This window comes from Hyperolius riggenbachi, chromosome 7, assembly GCF_040937935.1.
Source record: "Hyperolius riggenbachi isolate aHypRig1 chromosome 7, aHypRig1.pri, whole genome shotgun sequence".
Lineage (NCBI taxonomy): Eukaryota > Metazoa > Chordata > Amphibia > Anura > Hyperoliidae > Hyperolius > Hyperolius riggenbachi.
In genome coordinates this window covers 123300840-123317342 of record NC_090652.1, presented here as the reverse complement: position 1 = coordinate 123317342, position 16503 = coordinate 123300840, and the positions used below count along the sequence as shown (strand labels likewise).

Below are 16503 nucleotides of genomic sequence, written 5' to 3'. Positions count from 1 at the left end.
CATATATTGTGTGAGACCTTGGGCTCCGTGCTCCTCTCTGGGAGACATGCCTGCCCTTGAAACCTGACATATATGCTTAATATCTACGTTCTGTAGGTACATCCGCTACTAATGGCATTTTAAATCACAAAGATGTCAAGTGTCTGTAAAGGAAGATGTATCAACATCCTTTAGCTCAATCCGGGGATGCTTGCGGTTTCACACAGACGCACAACAATAAACAGTGGATAGGGAAGCAGCAGGAGAGGCATAAAGGGATTTATAGTTATGTGTATTTACAATATATATAACCATTTTTTTTTTCAGATGGGAAGTTGATGCCGACTATTGTGAAGAAGTGAAGCAGACTCCTCCGTATGACAGTGGCACAAGACTCCTGGACGTCATTGACATGACCATATTTGACTTTTTAATGGGTAAGGAATATGCATGTGCAAAATAATAAGACAATGTACTAGAGGCATTATTGTGGGGAAAAAAAAAACATTTCTCAGCTTTTACTTACATTTGGCAAAAAGTGTCCAGTCCAAAAGTATTCATACCCTTCTCAGTAATCAATAGAAAAGCCTTTATTGACTATTACAGCAATCAAACGCTTCAAGGATATAGCCAGCACCATCGATGATTCCGGCTATATCCTTGAAGATTTGGTGGAGTGGTTCCTCTAGCTGAGCACATCTACATTTCAACAGGGACAGAGTACTTCACTACAACTACAAGCAATGAAACGCTTCCAATAATTGCAGACTAGCTTTTTGCATGTCTGCACATGTATTTTTGTTCATTCATCTTTAGCAATGAGCTCCAAATCTTTCAGGTTGGTCATCCTACATTGTCTTATTATCTTTTGGGAGACACATTCATGTCATTTCCCGTCAAAAAATTACTTGCTAGTTGAATAAAAGTAACTTTAAAGAGACCCAGAGATGAAGAAAGTGGCTGTTTTTTTACTTACTCAGGGCTTCCTCCAGCCCCATAAGCATGGATGTGTCCTTCGCCGACCTCTCACGTGCCTCCTGCAGTCCTTCCGGAATCCTCTGTTCAGTCACAATCAAACCCCGGTATGCGGCTCAGTCTGACTGAGTGACGTCAGCCATGGCCTTCTGCTCTGCGCAGAAGGCCCCCTGCTGACGTCACTGAATCAAATACCGGAGAAGATTGCGACTTAATGGAGGACAGCAGGAGGACAGCGAGGGACGCATCCGTGCTTTTGGGGCTGGAGGAAGCTCTGGGTCTCTCTAAGTCAAAATTTGCCATGGATATGAATCATTATGGGCAGTATATATATATATATATATATATATATATATATATATATATATATACATATATATATATATATATATATATATATATATATATATATATATATATATATATATATATATATATAGTAGAGTCCCGGTTATCCAAGAGTCAACCAACCAGCAGTCTCAACAAACAGGAAGTAAATTGTAGGGGTGGGGGCATTCCTTTCTGATAATGCAGAGCAGCACCCAGCGGAAATACAGTAACTTACACAAGCTCTGGGTGCCAGGCCTCCTCTCTTCTACAGCCGCCTGCTACTCTGCCGCATCCTCACACAGCTCTCAATGGGTCACCTGACCCGAATTAGGTTACAAGCAAACTTCGAGAGCTGTACAGAGTGGATGCAGCAAAGCAGCCGACATCTGCAGGAAGTGAACAGGACCCGTGTCCAGAGCTCTGGTAAGTCGTTCCCACTGCATGCTGCTCTGCATTTGTTTATATGGGGGAGTTAGTGTTAGTGTGAATTTGACTTCTCAAGCAACTGGAAATTACACATATTCGGCATAAGGCAATCACCTGCCAGTGCCGGATAACCGGGACTCTGCTGTATATGTATTTACCAAAAAATCTTGCTTGTTCCTTTTTCTGTACAGTTGAAGCCAGGACATTTCACTTAGCTACTTTGCCCTGTTAGTTAAAGCAGTGGGCAGTGATTCGAACATCCAATTTATTTGATTTATAACACTCCAGTAACCTAATTTCTAGCACTGGAATAAAGGCGCACAAACGAAAACGCCTTACGCATCCTTGCTGCTGATATAGCAGTTCTCCTACCAAAAATTGCAAAGTTAATTTTGCTGCATGTAGGACAGTATGATCCCACGGGAGCACTCTTCTATGAGCTCTATAGGGACACTCAATACATGAAGGTAGACCTAGGCTCTTCCTCTTTACTGTAAGGCAGCCTGAGTCATTTACAACTTATGTGTACAAAAAGGAAAGTAAGCAGGGTGAGTATATATATATATGATACTCTGTAGTAGGTCACTGCTTCCCTATCTGGTAGTAAGACTGTATAATAATATACACATATTTAAAGGACCACTATTGCAAAAAATTGTAAAATTCAAAATGCATTATTATAAATATGCGTAAAATATACCTTTGTTCCAGAGTAAAGTGCATTGATAATTACTTTTCTCCTATGTTGCTTCTCACTTACAGTAGGCAGTAAAAAACTGACAGTTCTGACAGGTTTTAGGCTAGTCCATCTCCTCATGCAAGATTTTAAGGGTTTTCTTTATTTTTAAAAGCACTTACTGAATGGCAGCTGCTCAGTCTAACTGCCAAAAGTTGATGTGGATCTGGCCTGTTGGTAATAAGTGCACCCTTTATGGAGTTATTCTGTGGAACAACATAATTTCTCTATCTAATCTAGCAATTGGTAATTAGTGCCTGCAAAACTAATGAATGTGGGCTACAATCTTTCTGTTCACAAGGTCGGAGAAGGCAACAGCTGCTTGCTTCAGGCACCAAAATGGCCAGAAACAGCTCTGGTAGCAACCATTGTTTATATTACAAAATCAATTATTTAGCATCATTTACAAGTAAACTGCTAAATTATTGAAACTGAATTTACCCTGCTGTGTAATATATGGACGTTTCTATTTTTTTCTTAAAAAAATTGCTTAAAACTGTGTTAAATGTGCTGTTATTCCATAAGCACCAATCATATCTACTCCATGTTCAGAGACACTTATACTCTCTGTTTGATATGAATTTATACAGCCTCTTTCGCCATAAGCACTGCACAATAGTTCTGTTGTGTTACTGATCTTGTGCCTAGCTGGAGCGAGCAGCTATGAATGGAACAGCATCTGCCAAAAACTGTGTGGTGCTAGTACAACATTGCAGAAACTGTAACCTCTGCTTCGGTGTGTGTTTGTTTGATTACTGTACAGAGGAGAGGTTACATGGTAACCGAGAAAAGATTCCAAGGGTCCCTCGTATGTCTTTTCTACAGAACATTACGGAATGTTATATGTTTTCGATTATCTACGGAGACGATCCAGCCAGTGGCTTAATGCCAGACCACTGGACATGACAACAGGAAATAACAAAAAGTGAAACATTAAAAAAAAATCAGATAAAATGTCTTTAAAAATACAAACGAAGTGAAGAAATAGACAACGGTTTGAAGAGGTATACATGTAATTGCTTTTTTTTTTTTTGTTAAAGAGAACCCGAGGTGTGTTTAAAGAATGTTATCTGCATACAGAGGCTGGATCTGCCTATACAGCCCAGCCTCTGTTGCTATCCCAAACCCCACTAAGGTCCCCCTGCACTCTGCAATCCCTCATAAATCACAGCCATGCTGTGAGGCTGTGTTTACATCTGTAGTGTCAGTCTCAGCTGCTCCCCCGCCTCCTGCATAGCTCTGGTCCCTGCCCCCGTCCCTTCCCTCCAATCAGCAGGGAGGGAAGGGATGCAGGCGGGACCGGAGTTCTGCAGGAGGCGGGGAGAGCAGCAGACTGACACTATAGAGATAAACACAGCCAGCTCTGACAAGCTGTTTGTCAGCAGCGTGGCTGTGATTTATGAGGGATTGCAGAGTGCAGGGGGACCTTAGGGGGGTTTGGGATAGCAACAGAGGCTGGGCTGTATAGGCAGATCCAGCCTCTGTATGCAGATAATATTCTTCAAACCCACCTCGGGTTCTCTTTAAAGAGAAAGTAATAGTTTTGTAAAACTGAATATATCATAATAAATAAAATTTATTATTTTTTGCCATTTTAATTTAACATTTATTTAGTGGATATTTGGCTATTGTAAAATCTTACTTAAAGTGTACCAGAGACCAGGGCCGGCCGAGGCAGAGGCGAGAGAGGCTCTATCTTGGGGGCGCAGTGTAGGAGGGGGCGCACAACTCACTCAGCTATTATTCCCCTATTGTGTTTGAAGCAAAGATAAATAAGAAAAAGGGATACATGGCAGTGACTGCAAGCCAGATAACTAGAGATTAAGGTGTTGGGGGGTCTGGGGCACCTCTTAGTCTAATAGCAATAAGTGTGTGATGGGTGGGAGGGATGGGGGGTTGCACTTCAGTGTGTTAGTCTTGGGCGCTGGAGGACATTGTCCCGGCTCTGCCAGAGACGACGAAACTTAAAAGTTTTATACATACCTGGGGCTTCCTCCAGCCCCATCCGCACGGATTGCTCCCATGCCTCCGTCCTCAATCTCCTCCATCTTCGTTAACGGGTGCCGTAAGTTCGGCCAGTCGCGGCCAGTCTGTGCAAGCTCAGCGCTCTCCCTCCGTCTCTCTCCGGAGGCTGAAAGTTCTGCGCCTGTGCAGTACTGTTTTCTACCATAGAGAGACCTCCAGCCCTGTGCAGATGGGGCTGGAGGAAGACCCAGGTATGTATAAAACTTTTAAGTTTCGTCGTCTCTGGTTTACTTTAACCCTGATTCACTTTCTTAAATGTATTATTAGTAATGCCAGCATTTTTACTGCTGGCAAAGTCAATCACTGTGGGATGGGTTTATCCCTTACTGAATAGTGAGCAGGCATGCCAGTTGATCTGTGACAGTGCTCTGAGGCAGAAGGTTGTGTGACATCATAGCCTAGGCTAAACACCGCTGTGAGGGTTAAGTTACATACCAATAGACAGTAATATATAGTGATAAAAGGCATTTCTTATGCTGAAACCAGGACAATTAATGTAAAATTGGGTACCCTGAAAAAAAAAAAAAATTTCTATGAGTCTGAAGGTTACTGTAATGACCAGAGTCAGCTGTTCGTAGTATGCCAACTCCTCCCCTTCCGATTGCTCGGCCTAATACTGTTTAGAAACTAGGGGGTTAATTCAGTAAATTTTGTGAGACTAGGAACACACTAGGAGGAAACGCATTGCAGAAAACTCCAGAGTTTTTGCCATTAATACAAGTCTTTAAGCCGCATGTACAAATGCATATGTGCATTTTACAGTTTGTGTTTTTCACAATCCATATTAAATGCACTCAGGGGCGTTGCTAGGATCCTAAAAGATCAGGGGCACTTTTGGGCACTCCAGCCCAAAAATGGGTGTGGTCACAGACCAGAATGTGGGTGTGGTCATGGGTGGAGCCAAATTTACATGAACTTAACAGTGGCCTAAGTCGGTCTACCCAGCAAAATGTTGAATGAAGGCCCCCTCTCCGTTAATACAAAAAATGCATGCTAGGGCATGCTGGGTGTTGTGTGGTGCCATGCTGGGTACAGTGGTTCCTCTATGGGACATATTGGGTGCTGTGGTGCCTCTATGAGGCATGCTGAGTGTTGTGGTAACACGCTGAGAGCTGTGGAGCATTCATAGGGAGCATGTATTGTTGTGTGTGTCCTCACTGTTCCTCCCCTTGAACATCCCCTTCCTAGCAGATTAGCTCAGCGGGAGGAACTACTCATCTCCTACATCTGCTCTCCAAGTCTGGAGAGATCCTCTGTAGCTGGCAACTCTCCACCTAGCATCCGAGAATCAGACGCTAGGAACTCTAGCTTTTGATTCCTTCTCAGACACTAGAGGAGAAGCCTAGAAGAGATTTCCACAGAATCTGGAGACCAAGCGGTCGGAGATGAGTACTGCTGCCCGCTGCTTGACTCTGCCACTGATCTTTGGGGCTAGCAACGCCCCCTTGTGTGCTCCCAACCTCGAAGTCTTTATTGCCTTATTTTATTTGAAACTTTATGGTTTCCTTTTTACTGGCTTCATTTTATTTCATGATTCACCAACGTGAAGCACCCATGAGAAAAGTTTTGTGTTGGTTTTCTGCCTAATTATGCACACAAACTAATATCTATGCCCAAAACATAAATGATCACATTCAGCACTACTAAATGATTCATGACAGATCTTCAGCTGCTTCTCATGTAAAAGTTAAGGATTAACTTGAGACCTTCGGTAATAAGCTTCCACTTATTAAACACAGCCAAGCTGTGTCATTGATATTTAAACAAACATTTGTTCAGCTCAGATTTCTTTCTTTTGTGCCAGGTAAAAAACAAAACAAAAACAAAAAATAGAATAGAATGGAGTCATCCCGCAACACTGAGCAGCTCCTTACCTGCTCCACCCCCCCACCCCCCCAGCTCCCTCAACATTGTAGCTAGTAGGAACCAGGGAGGTATACGTATGTATGTGTCGCCAGTGGGTTGGGCACTGGGAGAGCCAAAGTAGTCTTCTTACTGCTGCAAAACTCCCTGGCAGTGTTAAATATATTCCCCCTCTGTGTTGTAGATGTAGGGAGATGTAAGTCAGGGTCCGGCACCTGCTGGAGCCCTGAAATTACTCTTACGCGCCCCGTGCAGCATTACATTTGGCCTGGCACTAAAACCACCTGCTTCTCCAAGGAGGCCTAGTGGTCATTCACATCCTACTCAGTTCTCGTTAGTTTTTATAGCACTAACCAATCCCCGTCCATCACAGAGTCCTCAAATGAGCACCACAGCCCGAGTCTTCTCCTCAGGATTGTAGTGCAGCACCATTCCCATGTTGCTAGAAGTCTTCTGTCTGCTTCACTGAAGAATCTTGATGGGAGACGCTAGAGAGATGGTGCTCTACAATCAAGGTGAGAAGAGGAAGTAAATCAAGACTGGAATGCAGGGAAAGAACCCTTTTTAGCAACTTAAAGCAGAAGTAAAATATTACAACAGCCATGAGGTTTTTTTGGTTACTATTTTACGATATCCCACCAGTATATTTGATGCTTGTTGTGTCAGCATCAAAATAAACTTCTTTGGAGTATGTAAAAAATAAAGAAACAAACACATCATCAACATTAGAGTTGGGCCGAACCTCCGATTTTAGGTTCGCGAACCGGGTTCGCGAACTTTCGCGGAACGTTCGGTTCGCGTTAAAGTTCGCGAACCGCAATAGACTTCAATGGGGATGCGAACTTTGAAAAAAAAAAAAAATTATGCTGGCCACAAAAGTGATGGAAAAGATGTTTCAAGGGGTCTAACACCTGGAGGGGGGCATGGCGGAGTGGGATACACGCCAAAAGTCCCCGGGAAAAATCTGGATTTGACGCAAAGCAGCGTTTTAAGGGCAGAAATCACATTAAATGCTAAATAATAGGCCTAAAGTGCTTTAAAACATCTTGCATGTGTATACATCAATCAGGTAGTGTAATTAAGGTACTGCTTCACACTGACACACCAAACTCACCGTGTAACGCACCGCAAACAGCTGTTTGTACTAGTGACGGCCGTGCTGGACTGGTGCGCACCATGGCGAGAGTGCAGGTTTTGGTGGCTTTACAGCCCATATGGTCGGCCTGGCTGATGTAGCTGAATGACAGAACAGTGACTGTCCAGCTGATCAAATTTGGTCTGACCACAATGAAGCAACGACCTTATTATCTTTTGTGTGCCCCCCGAGACACTCATCTAGGCGCCGGTCATTGCTTCATTGTGATACGCAAGCCCCTTCACCACGGCAAGGTAATGATCACGAAGGGGAATGGGCGCATGTACATGCCTTTTCTTTTGTTGTTGCAGCTGCCCTCAGTGCAGCCAGAAAAATTAGGCAGTCATGTACACGCACCATAAAAATTATTACAGCGGCCGCTGCTAGCAGCGGCCTAAAAAATTCAGCAATCCGCCTGGAGTCCCGGACCCTGTTGGTGGTGGCGGAGAAGGTAGTGAAGCGGCCTGCAGGCAGACATGCTGTGTGGAGGGACTGGGAGCGACTTAGTCTTTTTGGGGCAGGCCAGGCAGCCAGTCACACGGCGTGCAGGCAGAGATGCTGTGTGTGCGGGGACTGACTTAGTCTTGGGGCGGGCAGCAGCCCTCCGGGATCCATGCCTCATTCATTTTGATAAAGGTGAGGTACTTAACACTTTTGTGACTTAGGCGACTTCTCTTCTCTGTGACAATGCCTCCAGCTGCGCTGAAGGTCCTTTCTGAGAGGACGCTTGCGGCAGGGCAGGAGAGAAGTTGGATGGCAAATTGGGACAGCTCTGGCCACAGGTCAAGCCTGCGCACCCAGTAGTTCAAGGGTTCCTCATCGCTGTTCACAGCAGTGTCTACATCCACACTTAAGGCCAGGTAGTCGGCTACCTGCCGGTCGAGGCGTTGGTGGAGGGTGGATCCGGAAGGGCTACGGCGAGGCGTTGGACTAAAGAACGTCCGCATGTCCGACATCACCATGAGATCGCTGGAGCGTCCTGTCTTTGACTGCGTGGACACGGGAGGAGGATTAGTGGCAGTGGTACCTTGCTGGCGTTGTGCTGTCACATCACCCTTAAAGGCATTGTAAAGCATAGTTGACAGCTGGTTCTGCATGTGCTGCATCCTTTCCACCTTCCGGTGAGTTGGTAACAGGTCCGCCACTTTGTGCCTGTACCGAGGGTCTAGTAGTGTGGCCACCCAGTACAGCTCATTCCCCTTGAGGTTTTTTTATACGGGGGTCCCTCAACAGGCAGGACAGCATAAAAGACGACATCTGCACAAAGTCGGATCCAGTACCCTCCATCTCCTCTTGCTCTTCCTCAGTGACGTCAGGTAAGTCAACCTCCTCCCCCCAGCCGCGAACAATACCACGGGAAGGTTGAGCAGCACAAGCCCCCTGCGACGCCTGCTGCGGTTGTTCTCCTGCCGCTGTCCCCTCCTCCTCCTCCTCCCCCTCCCCCAAAGAAACACCTTGCTCATCATCCTCTGAGTCTGACTCGTCTTCTGCACACGACCTCTCTTCTTCCTCCTCCTCCCCCCTCTGTGCTGCCGCAGGTGTTGAGGAAACAGCTGGGTCTGATGAAAATTGGTCCCATGCCTGTTCCTGCCGTAACGGTTCCTGGTCACGCTCATTCGCAGCTTCATCCGCCACTCTACGCACAGCACGCTCCAAGAAGTACGCGTAGGGAATTAAGTCGCTGATGGTGCCCTCACTGCGGCTCACCAGGTTGGTCACCTCCTCAAACGGCCGCATGAGCCTGCATGCATTTTTCATCAGTGTCCAGTTGTCGGGCCAGAACATCCCCATCTTCCCAGACTGTTTCGTTCTACTCCAGTTGTAGAGGTACTGGGTGACGGCTTTCTTCTGTTCTAGCAGGCGGGAGAACATGAGCAGGGTCGAGTTCCAGCGAGTGGGGCTATCGCAAATGAGGCGTCTCACCGGCATGTTGTTTTTACGCTGAATTTCTGCAAATCGTGCCATGGCTGTGTAAGAGCGCCTCAAATGCCCACAGAACTTCCTGGCCTGCTTCAGGACATCCGCTAAGCCAGGGTACTTTGCCACAAATCTTTGAACCACTAGATTCATGACATGTGCCATGCAGGGTATGTGTGTCAGCTTCCCCATATGCAAAGCGGCAAGCAGATTGCTGCCGTTGTCGCACACCACGTTGCCTATCTCCAGGTGGTGCGGGGTCAGCCACTCATCCACCTGTTTCTTAAGAGCAGCCAGGAGAGCTGCTCCAGTGTGACTCTCCGCTTTGAGACAAGCCATGTCTAAGATGGCGTGACACCGTCGTACCTGGCATGCAGCATAGGCCCTGCGGAGCTGGGGCTGTGTAGCTGGAGAGGAGAACTGCCACTCAGCCAAGGAGGAGGAGGAGGACAGCGAAGAGCATGTAGGAGGCCTGCCTGCAAGCCGTGGAGGTGTCACAATTTGGTCCGCCGCTTTCTGCTTGCCATCGTTCACCACCAGGTTCACCCAATGGGCTGTGTAGGTAATGTAGCGGCCCTGCCCGTGCTTGGCAGACCAGCCATCCGTGGTCAGGTGTACCCTTGACCCAACGCTCTTCGCAAGAGATGACACCACTTGCCTCTCAACTTCACGGTGCAGTTGGGGTATGGCCTTTCTCGAAAAATAAGTGCGGCCTGGCATCTTCCACTGCGGTGTTCCGATGGCCACAAATTTACGGAAGGCCTCAGAGTCCACCAGCCGGTATGGTAACAGCTGGCGAGCTAACAGTTCCGCCACGCCAGCTGTCAGACGCCGGGCAAGGGGGTGACTGGCCAAAAGTGGCTTCTTCCGCTCAAACATTTCCTTCACGGACACCTGACTGCTGCTGTGGGCAGAGGAGCAGGAACCGCTCAAGGGCAGAGGCGGAGTGGAGGAGGGTGCCTGTGAAGGTGCAAGGGAGAAAGCGGCAGAAGCAGATGATGCACCTGAAGGAGGAAGAGGAGAAGGAGGGTGACTTTTCTTTTGTGTGCTGCTGCTGCTTTTGCTCAGGTGGCCATCCCATTGCTGTTTGTGCCTTTTCTCCAGGTGCCTTCGTAAGGCACTTGTCCCTACGTGAGTGTTGGCCTTTCCACGGCTCAATTTTTGTTGGCAGAGCGAACAGATGGCTTTGGTCCGATCTGAGGCACACACATTAAAAAATTTCCACACCGCTGAGCCACCCTGGGATGTGGGCACTATGGGGACCTCAGCAGCTGATGCTGAAGGGCAAGTTGGCTGGCTGTACATAGGTGGCGATACATGGTGCCGGACTCTGCCACCAGCTGTTTCTGACGAAGAGCTGCCCCAGCTTCTTTCAGCAACTTCTCTCCTCCTACTACTCTCTGACTCCCCCTCTGAACTGTCCCCCTCTTCATCTCCTCTATTGGGAACATACAGAGGATCCCTATTACCGTCATCATCGTAGTCATCCTGCCCAGCTTCGCTTGCCTCAGACAAATCCAAACTTGCACCATCAGTAGGTCCTTCATCCTCCTGACACGTTACATCCATAGTGTTGCCGCGTAACTCAGACATATTAGCTGGTGAAAATTCATCTGGCTGTAACAACAATGGCTGTGCATCAGTGATTTCAACACTAAATAATTCTTGCGAAGTGTCAAATGCAGCGGAAGTGGTGCTAGTAGTAGCGCTGGTGGCTGAGCAAGATGAGGTGTTCTGTGTCGCTAAATACTCAACCACGTCCTGACAATCTTGGGAGGTGATGGGACGTGCCTTCTTCCGAGCACTGTACTGTGGGCCAGGTCCACACGAAATTACATTTACACGACCTCGCGCAGACCTGCCGGGTGGCCTTCCTCTGCCTCTGCCACTACCTCTTCCTCTTCCTCTACCTGTTTTGTCCATATCGGGTATGCACGGAGTGGTATATCACACTGCGTGCACTCACGTAGGTAGGTGGGTTCACTTAACTGCACAGGTATGCGCACTGATGCGGTGGGTTCACTGAACAGTACAGGTATACAGTGGCAGGTTCACTGAACACAACAGGTATGCAGTGGCGGGTTCACTGAACAGGTATACAGTGGCGGGTCCACTGAACAGAACAGGTATACAGTGGCGGGTTCACAGAACAGGTATGCAGTGGCAGGATCACTGAACACAATAGGTATGCAGTGGCGTGTTCACTAAACAGGTATACAGTGGCGGGTCCACTGAACAGAACAGGTATACAGTGGCGGGTCCACTGAACAGAACAGGTATACAGTGGCGGGTTCACAGAACAGGTATACAGTGGCGGGTCCACTGAACAGAACAGGTATACAGTGGCGGGTTCACAGAACAGGTATGCAGTGGCAGGATCACTGAACACAATAGGTATGCAGTGGCGTGTTCACTAAACAGGTATACAGTGTCGGGTCCACTGAACAGAACAGGTATACAGTGGCGGGTTCACTGAACAGGTATACAGTGGCGGGTCCACTGAACAGAACAGGTATACAGTGGCGGGTTCACAGAACAGGTATGCAGTGGCAGGTTCACTGAACACAACAGGTATGCAGTGGCGGGTTCACTGAACAGGTATACAGTGGCGGGTCCACTGAACAGAACAGGTATACAGTGGCGGGTCCACTGAACAGAACAGGTATACAGTGGCGGGTCCACTGAACAGAACAGGTATACAGTGGCGGGTTCACAGAACAGGTATGCAGTGGCAGGTTCACTGAACACAACAGGTATGCAGTGGCGGGTTCACTGAACAGGTATGCAGTGGCAGGTTCACTGAACACAACAGGTATGCAGTGGCGGGTTCACTGAACAGGTATACAGTGGCGGGTCCACTGAACAGAACAGGTATACAGTGGCGGGTCCACAGAACAGGTATGCAGTGGCAGGTTCACTGAACACAACAGGTATGCAGTGGCGGGTTCACTGAACAGGTATACAGTGGCGGGTCCACTGAACAGAACAGGTATACAGTGGCGGGTCCACTGAACAGAACAGGTATACAGTGGCGGGTCCACTGAACAGAACAGGTATACAGTGGCGGGTTCACAGAACAGGTATACAGTGGCGGGTCCACTGAACAGAACAGGTATACAGTGGCGGGTTCACAGAACAGGTATGCAGTGGCAGGATCACTGAACACAATAGGTATGCAGTGGCGTGTTCACTAAACAGGTATACAGTGGCGGGTCCACTGAACAGAACAGGTATACAGTGGCGGGTCCACTGAACAGAACAGGTATACAGTGGCGGGTCCACTGAACAGAACAGGTATACAGTGGCGGGTCCACTGAACAGAACAGGTATACAGTGGCGGGTTCACAGAACAGGTATGCAGTGGCAGGATCACTGAACACAATAGGTATGCAGTGGCGTGTTCACTAAACAGGTATACAGTGGCGGGTCCACTGAACAGAACAGGTGTACAGTGGCGGGTCCACTGAACAGAACAGGTATACAGTGGCGGGTCCACTGAACAGAACAGGTATACAGTGGCGGGTTCACAGAACAGGTATACAGTGGCGGGTCCACTGAACAGAACAGGTATACAGTGGCGGGTTCACAGAACAGGTATGCAGTGGCAGGATCACTGAACACAATAGGTATGCAGTGGCGTGTTCACTAAACAGGTATACAGTGGCGGGTCCACTGAACAGAACAGGTATACAGTGGCGGGTTCACTGAACAGGTATACAGTGGCGGGTCCACTGAACAGAACAGGTATACAGTGGCGGGTTCACAGAACAGGTATGCAGTGGCAGGTTCACTGAACACAACAGGTATGCAGTGGCGGGTTCACTGAACAGGTATACAGTGGCGGGTCCACTGAACAGAACAGGTATACAGTGGCGGGTCCACTGAACAGAACAGGTATACAGTGGCAGGTCCACTGAACAGAACAGGTATACAGTGGCGGGTTCACAGAACAGGTATACAGTGGCGGGTCCACTGAACAGAACAGGTATACAGTGGCGGGTTCACAGAACAGGTATGCAGTGGCAGGATCACTGAACAGGTATGCAGTGGCAGGATCACTGAACAGGTATGGAGTGGCAGGATCACAGTACAGGTATGCAGTGGGCTGAGGGCTCACTGAACAGAACAGGTATGCAGTGGCAGGATCACTGAACAGGTATGGAGTGGCAGGATCACAGTACAGGTATGCAGTGGGCTGAGGGCTCACTGAACAGAACAGGTATGCAGCCAGGAAGAAGTTAAGCCTAACTAATCTTTCCCTATATGAGAGACTGCAGCAGCTCGCCCTACTCTCACTAATGCAGGCACACGAGTGGCCGTAATGGCCGCCGCTGCCTGCCTTATATAAGGGGGGGGTGGGGCTCCAGGGGCTAGTGTAGCCTAATTGGCTACACTGGGCCTGCTGACTGTGATGTAGAGGGTCAAAGTTGACCCTCAGTGCATTATGGGGCGAACCGAACTTCTTCCGCAAAAGGTTTGCGCGAACCACGTTCGCCGGCGAACCGTTCGGCCCAACTCTAATCAACATAAGGTCTGTCTGGATTTTCTTCACTTCAGTTTTAGTAATACTTTGATTTAAGGTGTGGAGGTTATTGGCCTTCAGCACCCGATCCTGGTAGTGGGTCTGCCACCTAAAGCTTCCAGGCACACTGATTGTCTGTTGAGGTTCTTTTCCTTAGCCTTTGGAATTCCACTCCCATCACAAGGCAGCAGTGCTAGTTTTTGGTCAACCCTGGACTGCCCCAGTACTTGCTATATCTAGTCAGCTTTCCCTGTTCTATCACCCAAGGAGGTTTCTGATGGGAGAACAGCAACGCCACACAGTCTTCACTTCACTTTAGCTATCATGTTCAGGGTTCCTGTCAGGTCTAAATGGCTGCCGTAGCAAAGACCCCACCATATTTCACCCTTGTCATGACCATTGCCTTTGAAATCCTGCTTATGACAGTATGTGAACTTTTATATGGACTTCCTCTGTCCACCAGCAGATGTCCTGTTTTTCTTTTGGAACTGTGCAGTTCTTCGGCTCACCTGAACTCAGGCACCTGCAATAGCCGGAGCCCAAATTACATGGGGAAATAAATAGTTAGGTTACCAACAGGGGAATAGTTTAGAATGAGGGCAGGAGTATAGCTAGATCAGGGTGCGCCGTTTTTCGGCTTCATCCTACATGTTTTATATGTACACATTCCTAGAGCCTTGGTTGTAGTGATGGTAGCACTTTGGAGGACTTTTATACATGCCATTGATCATATTTAATAAAGGCAAATGCAAGTATTTATACTAACTGTATGTAAACCTTTTTTTTAATGATGTTTTAAATGAATACATAACTATATAGCAACATGAATGTGTTTCATAGGAATTATAATGCATGTGGGAAGCAGTGCCTTGGGAACATCTCCAACGCTAATTAGTGTGATTAGGAAGAAACAGTATAATTTGTCAGTAGAAAGATGTGGAGTCATTTTATGCATTAAATATCATACAATATTGCTGAATATCACTTCCAAACTGGCCATATTGCTGAACTATTTCAAATCTTCCAGTGTGCACGCTCGCCTACAGCGAGGAAGCTAAGAAACCACAAGGCTGTGAATGCTCTTAGTAATAAATGTATTATAAATACCTCACAGGCAAAGAGCTGCCCACATAGTTTGAGATTGTGATTAATGTCAAATAAATAATGTAATTACACTGTGACTAAACTTTTTCTAACAAGATAATTATATCTCTTTTGCAGGTAATATGGATCGTCACCATTATGAGACCTTTGAGAAGTTTGGGAATGACACATTTATTATTCATTTGGATAATGGCAGAGGGTAAATATTCTTCTTATTATGTACTTATGTGGCACCAGCATCTTCTGGGGTGCCGTACAACAGACAGTACATGGTACAAACATCAACAATCAGAAACTACACAACTAGACAACTCAGCTTGTAAATTTAGATGTTTGAACAGAGGATAACATATTTTTTGTTGTTGCTAAAAAACAGTATAAAAGTGGGACAACTTACCTTACCTTATTTGACTACTCCACAATGCAACACGTTTCACAGGTACAATCCTACTTCATCAGGCAAATGGGGAGAAACTAGATTTAGTCCAAGTGCCTTGGTGGAGGAATGTTCTCCCCTATTTTCTGTGTACAGAGAGCGACTTCTTAACCTGAGTGTGGTCAAGTTTAATCGCCCCTCCTGCTTTACCAGTGGTTGCCACAGTGGTAACCCTTGTTTGTGAGTATCATTTCTAGAGTAATACAATACTGAAAATCTCCTTTAAAGAGAATCTGTACTCTAATATTCTTACAATAAAAAGCATACCATTCTATTCCTTATGTTCCCCTGTGCCCCTCTGTGCTGTTTCTGTCGCTCCCTGCTGCAATCCTGGCTTGTAATTAACAGTTTTAGGCAGTGTTTACAAACAAATGACTGACTTCTAACCAGAGTATCATAGGCTGAGAACGGCTTACTGTGTGATTCATGCAGAGCTTGGAGAGGATGTGTATAGCTTCTGCCAATGACAAGCAGTGCTGCACATTCCACACATTCCAGCCTCTTGCCGACAGACACGACAGAGGAAAGAAGATAAGATTTATTACAGAGACTGTGCAACTAGAAAAGGTTGCAGTAAGACAGACCACATCAGAACAGGTATAGGAACTTATAGAATAGAAAAAATAAGGCTCAAAATTTTGTTACAGAGTCTCTTTACTATACTACACTATTATGGGCTCTTGGTTTTCCCTTTTGTCAGCAAAAAAACGGTAGAATTTATGTGCAGAGATGGGTAAATTGTACCAGGCTTTACACATACTGTGTAACACACATTATACCAAACATTATGCTATTTGTGCAGTTTGTATACAATTACACTGTGTTATCTGCACGTGTAAACTTTACCATTTTATAGTAAATATACTCATAGGAGACAGAGCCTTGCCCTTTTGACCTTACAGTTGTTAAGGGATTAAACAGCAGGTGGAGGAAGCTGTACACATAGTGATAGTGGGACTAATTAGTGTGTGTTTGGTAAGATTATATGCTTGCTTGAACCTTCATGAATATTATTCAGTTCTCATGAAAAGTCGTAATAAGTACAGCGTTCGCAA

The 16503-nt window shown here is 46.6% G+C and overlaps 1 protein-coding gene across 1 annotated transcript in view; it reads left to right on the top strand.

Moving 5' to 3' along the window:
• Positions 1-16503, top strand: part of FAM20C (FAM20C golgi associated secretory pathway kinase) — a 297806-nt gene that overhangs the window by 265322 nt on the left and 15981 nt on the right. The window contains 2 exon segments of the mRNA XM_068244609.1: positions 307-416; positions 15130-15211. Of these exon segments, the coding sequence (XP_068100710.1) occupies positions 307-416; positions 15130-15211 (192 nt within the window).